The 22,565-nt window shown below is 44.6% G+C and overlaps 2 protein-coding genes across 2 annotated transcripts; both read right to left on the reverse strand.

The window, feature by feature from the left end:
• Nucleotides 1–18,169: 18,169 nt before the first annotated feature.
• Nucleotides 18,170–19,096, reverse strand: LOC136501566 (histone H2B.1-like). Its single transcript, XM_066497084.1, has one exon. It carries the CDS (start codon nt 19,026–19,028, stop codon nt 18,399–18,401), a length of 630 nt encoding a protein of 209 aa, XP_066353181.1. The 5' UTR covers nt 19,029–19,096; the 3' UTR covers nt 18,170–18,398.
• A 2,436-nt stretch (nt 19,097–21,532) lies between these two features.
• On the reverse strand, nt 21,533–22,354 carry LOC136499012 (uncharacterized). The gene has a single exon (XM_066494711.1). The coding sequence runs from the start codon at nt 22,300–22,302 to the stop codon at nt 21,802–21,804; it is 501 nt and encodes a 166-aa protein (XP_066350808.1). The 5' UTR covers nt 22,303–22,354; the 3' UTR covers nt 21,533–21,801.
• Nucleotides 22,355–22,565: the final 211 nt, after the last annotated feature.

A 22,565-nucleotide genomic window follows, 5' to 3' on the forward strand; every position in this document is an offset into this window, starting at 1 on the left:
AATAGGCTACTTTCCTTGTAACCCTGCCCCTCCAGAGTATATAAGGAGAGGCAGGGATCTCCTGGCGGACAGGATACATACATCTACACAACGATCCATACATCTCAATGCAATACATCAAAACATAGGATGTAGGTATTATGTAATATTGACAGCCGAACGTGTCTAAATCTTGTGTCCTGGTGCTTGTATTACCATCTCGCTCCTGATCTCGCTCACCTCTACGACAAATCTACCATCATGGGAAATCCCTCGGTGGACTACCGAGCATCTTTTGTCGACAATTATCAACAATATCAATTGCACCATTTTTGGGAAGTGGACAGGATACACAATCAAGCCCTTCCAGAAATTAGATTTAGTTGAGTGCGATAAACATTTTCAAGCGGTGGGCTGGCTATAGAATTTGATGCTTCAAAGGTTTGAAACCTTGGTGCTTCAAGAGTGTTTTGTTTGACCTGATGGTTGATTTCAGACAATTCATGTAGCACATGATCTGCACTTTGGGGGTCAGCGAGATAAACTGATGCCTTCCTTACAGTATTTCCTGCAAAAGAATATCCAAAGTTGACATCCTTGTGTTCTCAGGAAGACAGGAGCCATCAATGGACAAGTTCACATTCACATAAATGGGAAGAGTAATGACAAAGTATTCTAGTCCAAACTATAAAAACAAAATCACAGCACATTATGTTTTTTCAGCACACGAAAACAGGCAAGACTATAGCGAAAAGATTTAAAAGAACAACAAAATGGAAATCTCAGTGGCCACTAAATACATCATCTCTAAATCACAGCCTAAATAGAAATTCAAAACTCAGCATCTCCAAATGAAAAGCATAGAGAAAATTCTGATAGTGCATTGTCATTTCATAACCCACGATTCGAATGCTCTCTTACACAATCTCCACCAAATAGAAAGATAAACCGTTAGCTTGACACCTCAAAACACTATCGTCTGTTTCAATATCTACTACTACCAAGTCATGGGGCACGATCATCAAATATCTGACCTGACTAACCTAAATCTAACGAAAACAAATTCTTCAGTAACGGAATCAAAGCGTAGAACCCCAGCAACTACACCAGAACGCAACGAAGGGGGGAAGTTGAGGTAGCTACCTCGGGTGGCCACATCTGCAGGGGACTGGAGGAGCAACGGCGGGGGGGGGCGATGGCCGGCGGTGAGGATGGCACAGGCTATGGAGGGTGAGTAGGACACCACCTGCTTCCGCATCCGCGCGTGCGCCGGCAACAAACGCTCGGAGGTCCCTCGTCCAGCAGCGCTATGCGGAGGAGCCATGGCGGAGTCAGGTGGCCAGCGTCAATGAGGCCGCATGCTATGGACTGGGAGTAGGCCTCCGCTTGCAGCTGCATCTGCTCCTCCACCGCGCCCCGACGAAAGAGGGCGGCGAACGGCGTGGGGTGCGGGAGGAGCCACGGCGGGGGCTGGTGCCCCACGGCGAGGAAACCGCATGTGAGGGTCCAAGAGTAGGACGCCGCTTGCTTCCGCATCTACGCCTCCGCTGTGTCTCGGCGCTCGATGGCACGCATGAACAGTGTCTCATACAACTGGCAGTGGTCGGCCAGTTCGGTTAGGGTTTGATCATGCGGTAGCACGACGCGGGGCGGTGCACTACTACATAATCGATTTTTAGGGGTGGCTCATAACCATTTGTAGGGGCGGTTTGGCCAGCCACCCCTACCAAACCGTCTCTACAAATCATGCATTTGTAGGGGCAGTTCCCAGGCTGCCCCTACAAATCAATTTGTAGGGGCGGCTCGTATTACCAGCCGCCCCTATAAACAAGTATTTGTAGGGGCAGTTCAATCTAGAACCGCCCCTACAGTACGTTTTCCCGCCAAAAAAATCAAATTTACAATTCAAAATCGCATTGCCGAACGTCCCGCGACCAACGTTGCGAACCGCATTCGCGTTGCCGAACGCCCTGTGACCAACGTTCTGAACCACGTTCGCGTTGCCGAACGCCCCGCGACCAACGTTCTGAACTGCGTTCGCGTTGCCGAATGCCCCGCGACCGTGACTACAAGCACAAGAGTATTCTATAAACTATAATTACAAGTCCAATTCATAAGAATATATACAACCCATCATTAAATATACAAATTCCATACACATTCTTATCAACGTCCTGGAGCTAGCCTTTTAGTCTCACGAAGGTGTTGGTACTGAGGATTTGTACCTAACTCAGACTCTCGGTCATGGTAGGTGCCTCTGACGTGTATAATCTGGTCCAATATGAAGTTGCAAAGGTCGTCGACGAGCTCTAAGAGTTGGTCATCCTTGTATGGGTCTCTTTTCATTTCTTTCTCTTCTCTCCACTACAAGAGAACAAGTTTCGGTTTAGTATTTGATACCATGTACGAAGTTTTTATACTACGGGTGAAAAGGTTCAAACTTACCCTTAAGGGGTGTCTCCTGTAGGCACCGGTGTTACTCATCATAGAACATATATAGTATCCACAATGTACACTCCCAGGCCTCTGCTTGGGGCACTGTGTGTTTTGCATATGAAAATGTTAAGTAATGCTTTTGACAGCCATGTAACGGAGTACTGAAGAAGTAAGTTACACTTACCACACATAGTGTTTTTATAGCCAACTTTTCCTTCCTTACTGGATCATGCCTTCCATGATGATTAGTGACATAGAACCTAAATACCCTATTCGAATTATTTTAGCAAATACAACCTGTTAGTATCCAAAAGTGAACGTTACAAGTATGTATACAAACATATAAGCTAATGAGGATTGTCGATATGTATACGTCTTGAGAATCGATATGAAGTCTTTGTATGTCACCGTGTCCCTATCTAATGAATCAAAGACCCATGCCATGCTCCTCCCGACATCGACGGCTATACAAATCTAGTGGTTGCTGCATGGATTTAATCATAGAACTAGATAAGCTCTTTTGCATCGAATAAAATATATCGAACAAAGCTTTAAGTATAGAGTTGAACTTACTCAAAGTTGTATGGTAGCCATATAGTAGAGTGTTGTTGGAGATTTTTGAAAGCCATGGCAATATATGCCGCAACCTTAAGGGACTCTCCCCTTAGTTTTGCCATATGAATGCGCTCTTTCTCCCGAAGAGTCTTTGCAGCAGCTAGCTCTTTGGCATCCAGTGTCCACCATTTAGGGTAGTTAAAATTTGTTTGGGCTATAGCTTGAGGGTCTACATATTCGGCTTTCACACTTGGCATTTGTTTGACAATGTGCACTTGCATTCTACAAATCACGGTGTGGGTTAGTTACAACAAAATTCAAAGATTACATTCATATCATATCAGGAGGACAAGGACTTATAGGCACCACGTGCAAATTAGATTCATCTCCATTTCTCCCAGGTGAAAGCATGTGTGCATGTCATTGAAGTCAAAGACAATTTTCCCGGCTGGGCTTCCAAATGTGCCGATGGGGAAGCATGCTTGTATGATATCTATGCTTGTTGGGAGAACACACAAGTACCAATCATGGAACCATCTCATTCCAAGTGGTAGGCGCCGGATGTCCCGGTTTGATAGGAAGGGCTTGCCTCTTTCATATGTTTTTGGGCAATCCTTTGACCATTCGATGGCATCAACATTTGGATACTGCTTTGCAATTTGGTGGAGTTTGCTAGTGACGACCTCCTCAGAACCCCATGATGGGACTTTTTTAACTTGGTTCTTAGGCTTGAACTGGTCATGGGAATACCACTTGGACACCGACGAGACGTCTTTGATCAAAACATAAACTGGCCTTATGTTGATTGGAATCTTCTTTCAGAGTTCCCATTCAGGCACGTCCTCATCTTCTTATGCATCACCTTCTTCAGGAGGCACTCATTGTTCATGTATCGGTTGTGCTTGTTGAGAAGACTGTGGCATCTCATCATGCACTTGCTCGGTATGAGCTGGAGAAGGTTGTGGCATCTCATCAGGCACATGCTCGCTAGGAGGCGGGGAAGAATGTGGCATCTTAGGAATGTGGGGGTCATGAGATGGTGAAAATATCTCCCCGATCTCAACAACTCGCTTCAAATTTGGGAGGGGGGAGGCAGCGAAGAAGCAGTCAATATAATGTCCCATTTGTGCTAGAGGATGAACTGCCCCATAACGTCTCCGAGTAACACCAGCCCCTCGGGAGTTGCGTAGTCTATCCTCCACTGCATGAACTCAGGCTTCACTGTATGCACCTCGACCCTAGTGTAGTCCGGCGGTATCTTATTATTGTGGTGTAAGCCACCGCGAGGATGTGCCACACCCGTTGCCACCTCCATCACAGTGTTCTGCCGGCCGCTGAGAAACACCAAGGTGCAACTAGTTGGTTTCTGTATGCGATCGACTGGGGTTGTGGCTATAGTGGAACCTTGGCTGCTAGGAACTTTTGAAGGGCTGCCAACTAATGCTAGTTCTCTTAGCGGCGTCACTAATATCCGTGGCTCCATAGACAGTCCTTGCTCCTCCAGCGCCTTCGCAACTAGAGCCTTTACTTGGAGCTCAATACTAGTCTCCCGGTCTCGGCCATGTTTCTTGTACATGTGCCTATCCTCTTTGAATCCTTACTTCTAGGTCGTCCTTTTCCCTAGCCCTCTGGTGCGGCCTATGTGCTCCTTGTTTCCCAAGCCAAGGCTAAGCTCGTCCCTCTCTCTGAAAGGATTGAATGAGCCCTTCTCCTTGTCTTCGGTATATTTTAGTATCCTTGATACCACCTTTTGGGTCTCCGGCTTATCAAACTTAAGATTACTACCGAATGATTCTATACTCCTTGCATATATCTAGTTCCTTGAGCGTACCTTCAAATTCGTCACATCGATATTCCCAGCAGCTACGGCCTCTTCGTCCATCTTCCTAAATTGTTCTTCCTTGGCATAGTAGCCACCAAGGCCTAGATGATGGTGGTGTTTGTTCCTCTTCTCTAGCTCGGTGTTACAAGCACTGAGCTCCAATGCCTCAGGTAAAGTCTTCTGAGCCACGAGCTCCTCCCATTGACTAGGAGTTATTTTGCCGAACTCGTTGAAGGGAGTTAACCCCTTTTGGATATACTTTGTGTTGAGCTCCGACCTCCAACGTCGGAATGACTCTCCCATCATCCTAATAGCATTTTTTACCAATTCATGCTTACCCTCTGGAAATCTAAAATTGAGCTTTAGCTGCCTATCCTATAGTGCATTCTTTGTGTTCTCTAGTACCTCTTTCCAGTTAGGGATAGCTGGGTTCAATTTATCTCTTACTAGGGCCCCGATCGCATTACGGAATTGTCCTTTTAATTCCTTCGGCTCAAGGATCTCCCCTGCTGGCCCGACCTCCGTTATCACATAGCATGCCTTATTTGGATATAGATTTCCTTTTCTATCCCCTCATTTCTTCTTAGGCTTGGTAGTTGCGGTTGTGTCTTGAGGTTGTGGAGCAGAGGCATCGTGATTCGTCTCTGTGGCTGTTGCCTCTGCTCTCCTTTCCTCTACTCTGTCTTGTCCAGCGAGATGTCACGGACATCGATGTCATCTTTTTCAAGTTTCAGGAGGGACCTATATATATGACAGGTCAAAGTGTTAGCAGAGGTAACATAGCCAAAGCTTTAGCAAAATTTATAAGCTAAGGCTTTTTCCCTACCTCCACGTTCGGGTCAAAATCCTTGTCCAAATATTCCTCTGTTGGCCTCCTTCTAGCTTCACGTGGGAAAGGATCCTCAAGACTTTCATATCCCTCTTCTGAGTCATCATCATCATCATCCTCTTCTTCTTTGCCTTCAGCAGCTTCTCCTGCTCTTCCTTCTGCTCCCCCTTCCTCCTTGTCACACTGCTCCTGAGTAAGCATCACTTCTAGATCCTTTTCTAACTCATTATCGAACTGCTCCTGAGTTAGCTGGTCCTCTAGTGCTTGCTCCTCATTGGTTGGGTGCTCATCATGCTCAGGGCATCGGGCTGCACTATCTGGTGTCTGCGACATTATTTCGCGCTTTGTTCTAATAGATGCAAGAAAGTGTGCTTTAGGTACGCGAGAAGGTATAAGAAATCAAAAAGGGCTATAAACCAAAGTAGTCCTATAAAACAACAATATATCAAAAAAAGAGTAGTAGCAGTGGTAGAGGCCTCAGAAACATGTCAATCATCATCTGATCTTGAACTTGGAGCATCAAGGCATCATAACAGGGAAGAGAGGAGAAGGTAATGTAGGGGCGGCTGCTAATGATGCCAAGTTCCTCACAAGTTCTTGATCATTAGCTCATATTCCATATAATGTATGGACTTGGACAATTTCATCATCGGCAAAACAAAGGAGAGGAGAGGTGAGGGGAGATTTGGCAAAAAACCAACAGCTGCTTAGCAAACATAGTGCAGCAGCTGATGGCAAAAGATAGGACAACAAGTCCTGGGCGAGTCCTAGGAGATTTGGCAAAAAAAAAGCAACAGCAGCCAACAGTTAGTAGCTAGAAGTAGCCACTTAGGAGTAGTAAGTAGAAAGTAGTTGAGTAGAGTAAGTGTAGCAGTAGAGTGGTAGTAGTAGAGTAAGAGCAGCAGCCACTTAGGAGTAGTAGTAGGAGCATCACTGAAAGAAGAGCATCAGTAGGAGTAGCAAGTACATGGAGGAGGAGTAATAGGAGTAGTAAGAGGAGGAGGAGGAGGAGTAGTAAGAGGAGGAGTAGTAGGAGGAGTTGTAGGAGTAGTAGTAGTAGTAGCAGCAGCAGCAACAACAACTACACACCAGCAGTATATAAGCAAAAAACAGAGAAGGAGTAGTAGTAGGAGCAGGAGGAGTACTAGTAGGAGTAGTGGTAGGAGTAGTAGTAGTAGTAGTAGTAGTAGTAGTAGTAGTAGTAGTAGTAGTAGTAGTAGTAGTAGTAGTAGTAGCAACAGCCACTACACACCAGCAATATATAAGCAAAAAATATAGAGGAGTGGTAGTAGTAGAGTAAGAGCAACAGCTACTTAGGAGTAGTAGTAGGAGCATCACTAAAAGAAGAGCAGCAGTAGGAGTAGCAAGTACAGGGAGGATGAGTAATAGAAGTAGTAATAGGAGTAGTAGGAGTAGTAGGAGGAGGAGGAGGAGTAGTAGGAGTAGTAGGAGTAGTGGTAGTAGTAGTAGTAGTAGTAGTAGTAGTAGTAGTAGTAGTAGTAGTAGTAGTAGTAGTAGTAGTAGTAGTAGTAGTAGTAGTAGTGGTGGTGGTGGTGGTGGTGGTGGTGGTGGTGGTAGTAGTAGTAGTAGTAGCAGCAGCCACTACACACCAGCAGTATATAAGCAAAAAAAATAGAGGAGTAGTAGTAGGAGCAGGAGGAGTACTAGTAGGAGTAGTGGTAGGAGTAGTAGTAGTAGTAGTTAAGTAGTAGTAGTAGTAGTAGTAGTAGTAGTAGTAGTAGTAGTAGTAGTAGTAGTAGTAGTAGTAGTAGTAGTAGTAGTAGTAGCAACAACCACTACACACCAGCAGTATATAAGTAAAAAACAGAGAAGGAGTGGTAGTAGTAGAGTAAGAGCAGCAACCACTTAGGAGTAGCAAGTAGTAGTAGTAGTAAGTAGAAAGTAGTAGAGTAGAGTAAGTGTAGCAGTAGAGTGGTAGTAGTAGAGTAAGAGCAGCAGCCACTTAGGAGTAGTAGTAGGAGCATCACTGAAAGAAGAGCAGCAGTAGGAGTAGCAAGTATAGGGAGGAGGAGTAATAGGAGTAGTAAGAGGAGTAGTAGGAGTAGTAAGAGGAGTAGGAGGAGGAGGAGTAGTGGTAGTAGTAGTAGTAGTAGTAGTAGTAGTAGTAGTAGTAGTAGTAGCAGCAGCAGCAGCAGCCACTACACACCAGCAGTATATAAGCAAAAAAAAAATAGAGTAGTGGTAGGAGCAGGAGGAGTACTAGTAGGAGTAGTGGTAGGAGTAGTAGTAGTAGTAGTAGTAGTAGTTAAGTAGTAGCAACAGCCACTACACACCAGCAGTATATAAGCAAAAAACAGAGAAGGAGTGGTAGTAGTAGAGTAAGAGCAGCAGCCACTTAGGAGTAGCAAGTAGTAGTAGTAAGTAGAAAGTAGTAGAGTAGAGTGGTAGTAGTAGAGTAAGAGCAGCAGCCACTTAGGAGTAGTAGTAGGAGTATCACTGAAAGAAGAGCAGCAGTAGGAGTACCAAGTATAGGGAGGAGTAATAGGAGTAGTAAGAGGAGTAGTAGTAGGAGTAGTAAGAGGAGGAGTAGGAGGAGGAGGAGTAGGAGTACTGGTAGGAGTAGTAGTAGTAGCAGCAGCAGCAGCCACTACACACCAGCAGTATATAAGCAAAAAACAGAGAAGGGGTAGTAGTAGGAGCAGGAGGAGTACTAGTAGGAGTAGTGGTAGTAGTAGTAGTAGTAGTAGTAGTAGTAGTAGTAGTAGTAGTAGTAGTAGTAGTAGTAGTAGTAGTAGTAGTAGTAGTAGTAGTAGTAGTAGTAGTTAAGTAGTAGTATTAGCAATAGCCACTACACACCAGCAGTATATAAGCAAAAAACAAAGAAGGAGTGGTAGTAGTAGAGTAAGAGCAACAACCACTTAGGAGTAGCAAGTAGTAGTAGTAAGTAGAAAGTAGTTGAGTAGAGTAAGTGTAGCAGTAGAGTGGTAGTAGTAGAGTAAGAGCAGCAGCCACTTAGGAGTAGTAGTAGGAGCATCACCAAAAGAAGAGCAGCAGTAGGAGTAGCAAGTACAGGGAGGAGGAGTAATAGGAGTAGTAAGAGGAGGAGTAGTAGGAGTAGTAAGAGGAGGAGTAGGAGGAGGAGTAGTAGGAGTAGTGGTAGGAGGAGGAGTAGTAGTAGTAGTAGTAGCAGCAGCCACTACACACCAGTAGTATATAAGCAAAAAAATAGAGGAGTAGTAGTAGGAGCAGGAGGAGTACTAGTAGGAGTAGTGGTAGGAGGAGGAGTAGTAGTAGTAGTAGCAACAGCCACTACACACCAGCAGTATATAAGCAAAAAAACAGAGAAGGAGTGGTAGTAGTAGAGTAAGAGCAGCAGCCACTTAGGAGTAGCAAGTAGTAGTAGTAAGTAGAAAGTAGTAGAGTAGAGTAAGTGTAGCAGTAGAGTGGTAGTAGTAGAGTAAGAGCAGCAACCACTTAGGAGTAGCAATTAGTAAGAGGAGTAGTAGGAGTAGTAAGAGGAGTAGTAGGAGTAGTAAGAGGAGGAGTAGTAGGAGTAGTAAGAGGAGTAGGAGGAGGAGGAGTAGGAGTAGTGGTAGTAGTAGTAGTAGCAGCAGCAGCAGCAGCCACTACACACTAGTAGTATATAACCAATAAAACATTTAGTGGGAATAATCAATAAGTAAACCTAGTCCAGTTAATCTTGTCCAATAAAGTCAGGAAGTGCACAGCTAAAAACAGGTGCCAGTAAAGCTTCACGACCACTGATAGAGAAACACAGGTGCCAGCTCAAGTTCACGAGTAGAAGTACCAAGTTTCCTCCCAATTTCCATATATTATTGGATAACCAACATATTTGTTTATTTATATTTGCTCTCAAATCAGTGGGTTGCTACATGAGGCAGCCTTCCAATGCTTGTTGGTGATCTCAGATCCTAGACGAACATGACAGTCCTCCTTAGCAAATTATAGGGTTTTTAGATCAAAGATTAAATGCCTAGAAAGACAGCAATATAATCGAGTACTAGGTTACTAAAGTTTTAGAACAGTACACAAATATTAAAAGTAACACAGGTTATATGCTCACAGGTTTAACTAACTGATCAGCAAGTAATCAGTTCAACAGTAGAGATAAAAATACTAGGCAGGTAATAAGACAATGCTGAAAATAATCAACACTACCCTTCACTATCACGTTGTCTCACTACACCGCATTGTATCATCGAGCAATTTAATCCACCCACGCAATTGCAATCGCACCCAAGTAACACAGTACTAGCAGATTGCACAAATGTAAATATCTGAACTGAAAACAGAGAGGGGCAATGGGCAGCATGTAGATTGCACCAACCCGAGAAGCAGAGGTACACCGCGCAGCAGGGAGCCCAGGAACCAGGCCACAGTTGACAACACCAGAACAAAGCAGTACGGCACCACACAGGCGCACGTATAGCAACGGCACGCCGCCGATCAGAACCAGCAGCACAACACCACAGCACCACCACTACCATACCAAGTCGCCGTTGGCCGCCAGTGGAGGTGCGCGGAGGCCAACCGCCGGTCGAGGTGCGCGGAGGCCGCCCGCCGGTGGAAACCCTAGGGAGGCGTGTGGGTGTGGGGAGGAGCAGGTGCACGCAGAAACCCTAGGGCGGGGAGGAGCAGACGAGAGGGGGCGCGGGTGCGGGGACCGGTGGAGGTGCGCGGAGGCCGCCCGCCGGTGGAAACCCTAGGGAGGCGTGCGGGTACGGGGAGGAGCAGGCGCGCGCAGAAACCCTAGGGCAGGGAGGAGCAGGCGGGAGGGGATGCGGGTGCGGGGAGGGGGCGCAGGTGCGTGGAGGCCGCCCACCGATGGAAACCCTAGGGAGGCGCGCGGGTGCGGGGAGGAGCAGGCGCGAGCAGAAACCCTAGGGCGGGGAGGAGCAGGCGGGAGGGGGCGCGGGTGCGGGGAGGACCAGGCGCACGGGTGCGGGGAGGGGGTGCGGGTTCGGGAGGCGGCGTCGGTGGAAACCCTGACGGCGTCGGAGGAGAAGACCAACAACAGCAGGCGCGCGGCGTCGGAGGAGAAGAGGCGGCGTCCCTTTCTTTTATAGTCGGGGAGATTTATAGGGGCGGTTCCTGATCCAGTCGCCCCAACAAATGTATTTGTAGGGGCGGTTCCTGATCCAGCCGCCCCAACAAATGCATTTCTAGGGGCGATTCCTGATCCAACCGCCCCTACAAATATTTTTTATTTTTTTAAATAATTAATTCTGTATTATAAAAACAATTGTGTATATATAAAACAATTGTGACCAAAATAAAAGTACTATAAAAACAATTGTGTATATGCATAAATATAATATTTTATATTATTCTATATACGAAGAAATATATATATATATAAACAATTATAGTCAAAACAATATAGAAAACAAAAAACAAAAATTAAAATTTTGAATTTTAAAACTTCGACTACAATTTTATGACATTATATGAAATAAAATGAAAATATTGTAAACATAAAAGTTGTATAACTCATCAACATGTACAACTTTTATTTTTGTCATCTTATCATGTGACTTTGTTTGAACGATTCAAATTTTGAAATTCAAACAATTTCAACTTAAAATAATATTTTGAAAGAGTAAATGATTTTAGATGAAAAACTCATCAATACCAAAGTTGTAGAACTCATCAATATGTACAACTTTTATTTTGATCATATTTTCATTTAACCAAATTTGAACACTTGAAATTTTGAATTTCACTAAATGGCAACTTCAAATAAGATTTTGAAACCTTAAATGATTTCAACAATAAAAGTCGTGAACATAAAAGTTGTTGAACTCCTCACTATCTACAACTTTTATTTTGGTCACTTCTTCATGTGACAAAGTATTAGTAAACATTGTTCATAAATTCACATATGACTCTAGTTTCATGAACTATATGAGAAACATGTTGATTTGTGAACAATGTTTACTATCACTTTGTCAGATGAAGAAATGATCAAAATAAAAGTTATAGATCTTGATGAGTTATACAACTTTGGTATTCATCACTTTTTCAGCTGAAATCATTTAATGGTTGAAAATCTCATTTGAACTTGTTATTTTTTTAAATTTGAAAATTTAAAGTGCTCAAACTTTGACAAATGAAATTTTGTAGTAATAGAGTGGATGTTCAAATAGAGTCATCTGGATGTTGCAAAGGGTAGTCTCACACACATACATAAAATGTAGTCTCACACACATACAAAAATATGTAGTCTTACACACGTACATAAATATATAGTCTCACACGCATGCATAAATGAAGTCTTACAAACACACACTTACACAAATACTCCACGTTCAACAACTAGCTAGCCCGCTGTAACGACTTTCCCTTTGACACCTTTTCGTTCCCATGGCATTATGTCTTTGGAGAGGTTCTTTTCCACAACACTGATCTTCTTAGGAAAGTCTGTGAATAGCGGTATCTCATCGTAGTTATTGTAAGCTTCAACATTGTCCACGCCATCAACTCCAATAATGTGTTGTTTCCCAGAGGCAACCACGTGCTTTGTCTTCTTCTTCGAGGGGAGGTTACTTTGTGGGTCAGGCATATAGAAAACGTGTACGACACGTGAAACGAGCACCCAAGGGTCATCTTAGTAGCCTAGATTCTCGAGGTCCAGGACTCTAAATCCGATCTCGTTCAGTTGGTGTTGTTTGATCTAGCGGCATCGAAATAGGGCCACCGTTATATCCCTTCCATAGTCAAGTTCCCATATCTCTTCAATGATGCCAAAGTATTGGATCTTTTGCCCTAATCCATCGAGAGCCTCTATTCGAACACCGCTGTTTTGATTCACATATTTACTATCCTTTGTTTGGGTATAGTACGTATACCCATTGATGTCATAAGCATTCCAAGATGTCACTTGTCTCGATGGCCTCTCCACCAACCTACTGATAGTAATAGAGTCTATGGTTTCTCTAGGCGGTATGTTTTGGTCCTTCAACCATATAGTTAGTCATTGCTTGTGTTGTTTCATGACCCAATCAACCGAACAGCCATTTCTCTCCGCCATAATGATAGCCAAGTGTTCATCAATGTATGGTTGCATCAGTTGTGTACTCCGCCATAATGATAGACACTGTAATGCGCTCGACTCACCTCTTTGTAATCATGGTCGATGAACACTTTTCTACCACTGGTGCCCTTCCCAGCTAGCCTACCCTTGTGATGAGAATCGAGTTTACCAATTCCTTTCTGTACTTTTAGGTACTCTTGACAGCACTCGACGACTTCTTCAATACTATAACCCTCTATCATGGAGCCCTCTGGGTATGCTCGATTATGCACGTATCGACTTAGAACCGACATGAACCGCTCGTAGGACCACATTTCATGCAAGTAGCAAGGGCCTAGCGCCTGTATTTGATGAACCATGTGAATAATGAGATGTGACATTATATAAAAAAACAGGAGGTAAACACATCTCCAGTTGGTTTTGTGTCTCCACCACAAATTCATATAGGTCACTCAGCTCTTGCTTGCCAATCGTCTTCTGTGAGATCTTCGAAAAGAAGTAGCATATGCGGGTGATGGCCATTTTCAAGAACTCTGGCTTTATAGCCCTGATTGCAATAGGTAGAAACACTGTCAGCATCACATGGCAATCGTGAGCCTTGCAGTGTGTTATTGACAAGTCCTTCATCGACACTAGCTTCTTCACATTTGCTGAAAACCCAGTTGGGACTTTGATCCCCCTCAAGAAAGTGCATATAGCTCTCTTCTCGTCTGGTGTTAGGTTGAAGCACGCCACGGGTAGAGTGTATTTTCCATTAGCCTCAGGTACCGGGTGAAGCTGTGGCATCACATTTAGCTACACCATGTCTTTCTGTGCTTTCAGACCATCCTTTGACTTTCCTGTGTCTATCAAGGTAGCAATGAGACTCTCAAAGACATTCTTCTACCTGTGTCCATCAAGATCACTGGCCAAGTGCTGTGGTCGCTCATCCTCTCATTGAAGGGATTCATTCCATCGGTGCTCAAGCCAAACTGTACATTTCTTGGGTCATCGCTGAATTCTTTGTGCTTCTCATCAAACCATTGCCACTGACTACAATCAGCCGGGTGTGCAATCTTATCATCATCCACCTTACGCTCATCATTCCACCATGTCATGAGTGCGGCTTCTTTAGGGTTTAGGAAGATACATCTCAAGCGGTCGGTCACTGGCAGGTACCATATTACCAAAGCAGAAATTCTTCTCTGCTTTACATCGTTGCCTAATGGAGTGTCCTCTGGGGGTTGAGATTCTTGTACCACATTTTTTGTACCCTTCTTATTCCTCTTTTTCCCCGTGGAGGGTTCGTCCCCACCGTAAAGGTCATTGTTCTTGTACCGGCTGGCCCCACACCGAGGACATTTATCCAGTGACTTGAACGTTTCGCCACGAAAAAGTATACAGTGGTTGGGGCATGCATAGATTTTTTCAACCCCCATTGTCAATGGACTTATGACCTTCTTCGCTTGGTATGTGTTGGCGGGAACTGAGTTTGGTTGTGGCAGCACCCATGACAGGAGATGCAATAGATCATTGAAACTACAGTCTGACCAATCGTACTTAGCCTTCAGGATGAGCAGCTCAAGCACAAAACGTAGCAATGTCCAATGTGTCGGACAGCCCTTTTCAATACCATACACAGTCTCCTTCGATGCTTTTGTCACCCTTTCCAAATTTTCTAGATCTTTCAGGCTATTTAGTAAAATCTCTGGTCCAATGGCTCAAATCATGTCCTCTAAATCATCTTCATACTCGACACGTGCTCCACCATCATTATTGGCACCACCTTCATCGTTACCATCCCAACCACCAGCATCACCACCTTGTTCATTGCCAAACTCGAAATCCATTCGTGCATCAAGCTCTACTGAATATTGGGACAGGGATTCTATGGTTTCGTCGTCGTATTCCTCTCCATCCTCGTCGTTAACAATAATTGTTTCACCATAATGAATCAATACTGTGTAGTCCTCAACAAATCCTCGCATAATCAAATGTGATCTAATGATAGTCACATATGTCCATGCCATACGGTTCTTGCAATATTTACAGGGGCAAATAATTGTATCCTTATTCTCTTTCAATGTCGTTACATGCTTCTTTACGGCTTCACTAAATTTATCCACCTCTTCACAGAAACCTGCTTTGAACCTTAACGAACCATACATCCAAGAGTTCATGTACTCCATCTTTTACAACAACAACAAAACAAATATTAAAAAACTACTTATTCAGATATATATAAAAATAAATCAAATTAATAATTACTTGAGAATAATTGTATATACTTCAGATATATATGAATATAAATCTAATATAGTTACATGAAGCATACAAACACACCATGATAGAGAAAAATTAATTAATGGCACATTTATCCATAAATAATTAAAATACATATTTATTAATTACAATAAATAATTTCAAAGACAACAATTAGCAACAATTATACTTTATCCAATATCTTTCATACAAACCCTAGTCTAATTTCATCAAACATAAATTTATAAAAACAAAATTAATAAAAAAATCAAACCCTAGATCTAGATCCACATGCACATGAAACATCCATAAAACTAATTAATTGTTCACTAAAATTAAGAAACATGTGTATGATCTTGTTCCCATCCCTAATTTATCCTAGTATATTTAAAACTTGGGTCTAATTTGCTTCATAAATAGCTCAAGCACCATAGAAGAGAGAGAAAAAATAAAACTCTAATTACTCACTAACCAACCATTAAAACTATAAAAAAGTGTGGAATAGTATTTTCTTACCTTCTACCATCTCTGCACCAAAGGATTTGAGACCAAAACATTCCCCCCTTAGTAGAGCAATTTTTGGAAGGTGCCCAAGGCCTCTCCACCTTTGTTTCACGGGTTCAAGTGAGTGATCCGAGGAGAAAGAATGTGCTGCAGCTATTTTATATATGGGTCATTTGTAGGGACGACTGGTGATTGAGCCGCCACTACAAATCGGGGCTATGTATCCGGGGGTCATTTGTAGGGGCGGCTGGTGATTGAGCCGCCCCTACAAATCGTAGCTATGTATACGAAGGCATTTGTAGGGGCAGCTCAATCACCAGCCACCCCTACAAATAGCAACGCCAGGGGCGGCTGGTGATTGAGTCGCCCCTATAAATCAGACCTCATTTGTAGGGGCGGCTCGTATCACCAGCCGTCCCTGCTATTCCATTTGTAGGGACGGCTGGTGTCTGGGCACTCGAGCACGTCACTGTAGGGGCGGCTCTATCACCAGCCGTTTCTAAAAAAAATAAACCGTTGCTAAAAATTATTTTTTACGTAGTGGTGGTTGGTGGGGTGGGGTTGGGTGCGCAGCTCAGAACGGTTGGACTGAATTCGAATTTTGTTGAAGCGAGAAACGGCGAGAGGGAGAACGGTGACGGAGTACACCATTCAGTGCTACAAGCCTACATACAACAAGCTCGTAATGCTTTAATCGCAAAGTTGATGAAAACTAGTATATAATAACTTGAATTTGAGCGCTGCTACAGATAAAATTATATTAGTAGATATAAAGGTCTTAAATTTTATTAAAATAAAAAGACACAAAACAAAAAGGATAAACAAGAATTTTGGTCTATTAAACTTTGACAAGACATAGGATTTGTTGCGTAGCGCAACATTTGGGGATTAAAAGTGTCCATGATCCTTTCATACTTGAAATGGTGTATTTCAGCCTCGCTGAGTTTTGTTGGAATGAATGTCGTGTTGATTGCTTTAGGCAATCGCGGACGTGCATTTGGTTCAATGGTAATGTTGGTAAGCAGTGTCATCATTGCTAATCCAAAGATTTTTTTTTTAAATCTTTCTAAGGCGCTCAAATGGGTACGCAGTGTCATAGGTCTACGAAGACAGTAATATGTAGGGCGTCCGTCCATGTGGCCGCGAGCCCAACAACTCCCCCTGTCCTATTATATCCTATTCCTGCTCGTCCATTCATTTCCCCCATCCTATTCTATCAATCAGTCGTTTCTCCATAACCAATCACACAGAAATCATCGTAGCACTGTGACCGTGCTCCGTCGTGCCACCTCCGCCGTCCGCACGCTCGCCAACCGGCATCTCCACTGCGGCCGTCCGCCTTCCTTTCTCTCCATCACGCCTCCTGCCCGCCACGACCGCTCGCCTTGCTCTTGTGCCAGATGTGGCTGACTCTCTGACCGCTTCCTACGCCATCACATGGCACAACCCTCTGTTGGCGGCGTGTAGTAGATGAACTCCTCTGCCACAGGCGTACGCAGCCACGCAGCCCTCCTATTTGTTATGATGTCGTGTTGTGCCAGCTGCCTTGATGCGCCTCCGCGCCCCTCCTCGCGTAGATGTCTTTCATGTCGCCCGTGCTGATGGTCGGCCTGTTAATGGATGATCTTGGACGGCAGCGCCATGGTGGCTTGGTGTAGCAGGGCTGTGCGCGTAGCTACGCTCCCTACGTGTGGCAAGCAGCAAGGAGATGTTGTGCGAAAACACATGTTGCAAGCATATGTTTCAGGTGTTTCAAAGTTATTTTGCAAATGTTTCGTTTTGATGTTGCAAAATTAGATCGGCATGTTTCATATGTTGTAATGGCTACGCATGTTGCAAGAGTTTGTTCCAACGGTTTCATTTGTTTCTCAGGCGTATGTTGCAAGCGTTTTATCTTAATGTTACATGTGTTTCACCATATGTTGCAAGTATTTTATCTAGATATTGCATATGCTTGCAACGACTTTTAAGTGTTTTCAGACGTATGTTGCAAGTGCTTCAGTTGTTTTCGGACCTATGTTGCAAGTGTTTCATTGCAAAAGTAAATCGAGTGTTGCATATGTTGTAAAAGGACCCACCTATCACTGCCGCCTGCAGCTACTAGGTCGCCGTGCATATGATTCCCGTGTGAAGCGAGCGTGAGAAGCAGTCGGCGTAGGCACAGATAGTCCCGTGTGCTCGATACGGAGCAGGGTGCAAGTGGTCCCACGTGCGCATGGAAAGCAGAGCTGAAGCGGACGATTCCCGTGTGCGAGCGGATGGTACGGACAGACGACGCGTCCAGCGCGGCAAATGGAGAGGCACGCGACACAAGCAGGCGTGGACGTCAGGACACACGCGTCTATGTCATGGTCCGAACGCTAGCATCTCCCTGATAAAGATGAACAAGGTAATCGTCTAGTACGTATATTTCGGATGGCTCTGTTTAAAGCGTGAGCTTCTGAAATGCAGACATACAGTGTACAGTAATACAGTATGCTCGTACCAATGGGGCCCGTTTAGCTCGCTGCAGCGGCGGATCCACATGGGGGGCTGGGGGGGCTCCAGCCCCCCTAATTTCTTGATTTCAAGCCTAATCACTGTAGCAAAAGCTTGATTTCACCATTAAATCTTCATGCAAATCAACATCTCCATTGTTTTAGCCCCCTCTTATCCCGCATCGTGCATCCGCCACTGGCTCGCTGGCAGATTTAGCGCCGCCGGAATCTGTAACACTGTAGCACACTGTAGTGTTTCGTTTGTATTTGGTAATAATTGTCCAATCGTTGACTAATTAGACTCAAAACGTTCGTCTCGTAAAGTACAACCAAACTGTGCAATTAGTTTTTTATTTCGTCAACATTTAGTACTCTATGCATGTACCGCAAGTTTGATGTGACAGGAAATCTTCTTTTTGCATAGTGCCAAAATTAGGAATTTGGTGGAACTAAACAAGGGCTGGGCCTATAAATGGGCCAGACTGCAATTAAGCACCTGAGGGTGGTTGGGCCAAGCAGAATTTGTTAACAGGTCCAGTTCTAAACTCGGCGCCAAAGCAAAAATTTAGCGTGGCTTCCGAAACTCCCGCCAAGATTTTGGGCTTTCGACATTCTGAGGACATCGCGCCCAGGCAGTTGAAAAGAACCAAGACGCTCGAAACTGAAGCCATGTTGATGTTTCCAGCACAGTGAGGAATCGCAGAACGGCTCGCATTTTGCTGTGTGCCAAATCTCATCTCCCACCAAGGCAACCTCTTGTGTGACGGCCTCGGAGACGGCGTGCTTGGCGAGCTCGCCAGGGAGGACGAGGCGGACGGAGGTCTGGATCTCGCGGGACGTGATGGTGGGCTTCTTGTTGTACCGCGCCAGCTTGGCCGCCTCCGCCGCCAGCTTCTCGAAGATGTCGTTGATGAAGGAGTTCATGATGGACATGGCCTTGGACGAGATGCCGATGTCCGGGTGCACCTGCTTCAGCACCTTGAAGATGTAGATCTTGTACGTCTCCACCGACTTCTTCGCCTTCTTCTTCCCTTTCTTCTCGCCGCCTTCCTTGCCGGCCGGGAGCCGCTTCTCGGCCTTGGGCTTCTTCCCCGCCGGGGCCTTCTCCGTCGCCGGCTCCTCTTCCGCCGGCTTCTTCGCCGCGGGCTTCTTCTCGGCCTTGGGCGCCATGGGGATCGGGCGGTGGGTTCGGGATTGAGCTTCTCCTCGACGGTATCGGGGAGGCGGGGGCAGCTTTGTGGAATGGTTGCTGGAATGCTGGGTGAGGAAGCTGGCTGCTGGGGGCGCGGCTTTATAGGGGGTCGGAGGTGGGTTCCGGTGGACGGATGGGATGCGGATCGCTGTCGTGGGGCGAGCTGGAACCGGGGCTGGGAGCAGCGCGGATCGGTGACGTGGAGGGTGAGGGCCCAGACGTTGCGAGGAGGTTTCGACTGTTCGACTTCGTTCGCCTGGCGGGAGTATTTTTTTTTTCTTTTTGGCGCCAATGATTCCGGGTCCGGTTGTCAGTGCGAGGACCCAATGCGAAAAATTGGGAGGCCAATCGGCGAGGATTCGGAATTCGGAGGACTGGCAGGCTTACTTTCGGTGTGTGTTCGAAATATTCTGTAAAGAAAAATACTCCCTGCGTTTTCTTAAATATATGTGGAGATAATTCATTCAAACATAAAATTAAACATACACATGCACTAAAAATAAGCTCATTAGTTTGTCATATACGTTACTCCCTCCGTATAGGATTTAGAAGTCGTTCCGGGAAGATAGCCGTGCGTAGCAAAGGAAGTCGCCGGGGTGCACGGGCGTGAGTTTGGACTGCTTTGCCCTCGTCGCTTCGACTGGCGTGCATCATTAAGTTGTTGCCTCGCTAATACTCCAGCAGGCCTCCAGACGCTAATACTCCAGCAACCCAAAAAAATGAGTCAGCCAAGGGATTCGAACCCTGCCCACAGGCCTCCAGACGCGGCCGCCTGACCAATCAAGCTACGTATGATTGTTGTCTTGAGGATACTCGTAGCCCTATTTAATAAGGGCAAATATGGAAGAATACCTCCTATTTAATGACTCCTTGGTAAGCACAATCATGTCCTAAACGACTTCTAAATCCTATACGGAGGGCAAAATTGTTTGATGTGACGGGAAACAATTTTGTTGCGTGATGAGACTCAAATTTAAAAAAATAGAAAACCCTTCAATACGATGTTGGATGAAGATAATTTTTATATGTAAATTGTAGACCTCGATGATATCTACAACTTTGTAGTTTTTAGTTTTTTCATTTGAGGACAGTAAGATGCTCGAAAAAATAATATAAAATTTCAGCACCATATTTTATCGCGTGATGAGACTCAAATTTCAAAAAATAGAAAACCCTTCAATACGATGTCGGATGAAGATAATTTTTATATGTAAATTGTAGACCTCGATGAGATCTACAACTTTGTAGTTTTTAGATTTTTCATTTGAGGACGTTAAGATGCTCGAAAAAATAATATAAAATTTCGACGCCCCCGAAAATATCAAAAGTTACTGTTCATCCGCAAAACCGCCCAGAAGGTTGAAAGTTGCACTTTTTCGAGAGTTGGAGGGCCAAAGTTGTCTGGTTTTGAAGTTCGAGGTTGAAATCCGAACTTTGCTGCAAGTTTGAGGGTGTAAATTGGACTTAACCCATTTAAAAATGATAAAATATAACGTTGACATGCCATGCAACCCATATTTTTTTTTGTGGCATTGTGACGCCCACGAACCCTCCCCAAAATACCCACAGGACAATACCATACAAGAGGGCCTCTGTTTAGTCAAATTGAGTATTAACTTTGAATCATAAACATACTCTAAATATGTGCGTTAAGCTGAGCCATCCTCACAGACACTGTAGGTAGGACAAACGGGAGCAGCTGAACAAATAGCAACCAAAAATTAACACCCAGACTTTGCCGGGTAAGCAAAGTGACTTGTTATCATAGACCACGAACACGAAAATCATAGATCCAAAATTGTTTCTCGACCTTTTGAATTGAATTTTTGCATGTGACTTGTGCACAAGGTACTTCCAACGACTAGTTAGCCGATCCTTCGATTCCCACCACAGATCATCAACCGTCAATTCCCACCACAGATCATCAACCGTCAAAGAACACATATGCATTGTATGTCAACACAACAATATGCCAGCTACCATGAGCAAATTTATCCGATCTTCAACAAACGACACCAGTAGAAAGCAAGATCAGAACCAATCAGCTCATATCGTAAGAGGAATACCGAATCACAGGTAGATGCAAGGATTTGCTTGGGAATCTCTTGTGGAAAAAAACCCACAGGCAATGACAAGCAAGCAATCCACTGTAGATACGGAGATACAAGAGATGAGAGCCAACAAGGTTTGGCAAGCTCTAAATCCCCACCAATCTCACTCTCTAATGGATAGATTTGGTAGATTAAAGTCTCACCCTCAAATCTTTCATATCCCTCTCTTAACCCCAAGAGGGGAAGAACAAGCACCATAAGATACAGGGGAGCTCGCGATGCCCTTTTTGGGCTGGTTGGGACACTTTGGAAAATGTCTTCAAAACTGTATATTATCACAAATAAGTCCCTAGACAACTAACCAAACACATAAGCAACATTTTGCATAAATGTAATTGCTCAAATAAGCCTCAAATGGTGTCAATAGGAGCTGCAGCATCATAGACACCAAGGCTTAGCAACCAGCAAATCACACCGTATAAAATCAATAGGAAAAGGCATAATTGAGCCTTCTCTTTATATGTACTAGTAAAATAAAACATGGAATTAATTAATTGTGCGCGATGTAATCATGGTGCAAATATTCCTAATCCTATTCAAATACTCTCAACATACTAGAGAAGCTAAACTAAATGTAATATAGAAACATTCAAAATATTCCATATTCTTGCCTTAATATTTGGTCGGTCATAATTGCTTTTTAGGTCATGCTACCTTCTGGAGTCGGGTCAATGGGGAGGCCATCACTTGATGGTGATGTGGTTTTCAAGAAGGGGTTTTTTATGACCATTTCAACGAACTCAGGCCCCCCATCCGGCCATGACATGGGTGCTCCAGGGCCTTTTGCAGCAGCCCCTTTAGCGTTTGCTTTGGGGACCTTGGCAGACCCCTTGGTGGCTGCCTCAGAAGCCTTGGCGAGCGCATCCCCCTTAGCGTCTGCTTTGTGGTCCTTGGATGACCCTTTGGTGGCTGCATCGGGCGTCTTGACGAGCGCATCCCCCTTAGTGCCTGCTTTGTTGTCCTTAGCAGACCCCTTGGTGGCGGCTTCAGGCGCCTTGGCGGGTGCATCCCCTTCTTTGGTTTCTTCATGTCCCTTGGCTGTTGTGCTCGTCGGAGATTTGGTCGCATAAACGAATGGTGTCGCCATCACGGCGACACAGACCGCTAGAATGAACAATGTGACGGCAAGGTTGTGCGCCATTGTCTATTGAGGTGTTTTCTGTTAGCAGATCACTCAGTGGTATGAAAGACAAGTCTGGTGTGTTTTTTGTTTAGATTTAGAGAAAGTGGTGCCTCGCTAACAGAATTTAAGAAGGTGAGCAAGACCGCGAGAATGGTGGCACGCCACAATTGACATCATTTCATTTGTGGTTACGGACACTGTGTGTGAGGGTTGAGGTTATTTTTGGTGAATCCACACTTCACGCTCATGTCGTCCATTGGGAACGTAGTCTATAGTAAATT

This window comes from Miscanthus floridulus, chromosome 13, assembly GCF_019320115.1.
Source record: "Miscanthus floridulus cultivar M001 chromosome 13, ASM1932011v1, whole genome shotgun sequence".
NCBI lineage: Eukaryota > Viridiplantae > Streptophyta > Magnoliopsida > Poales > Poaceae > Miscanthus > Miscanthus floridulus.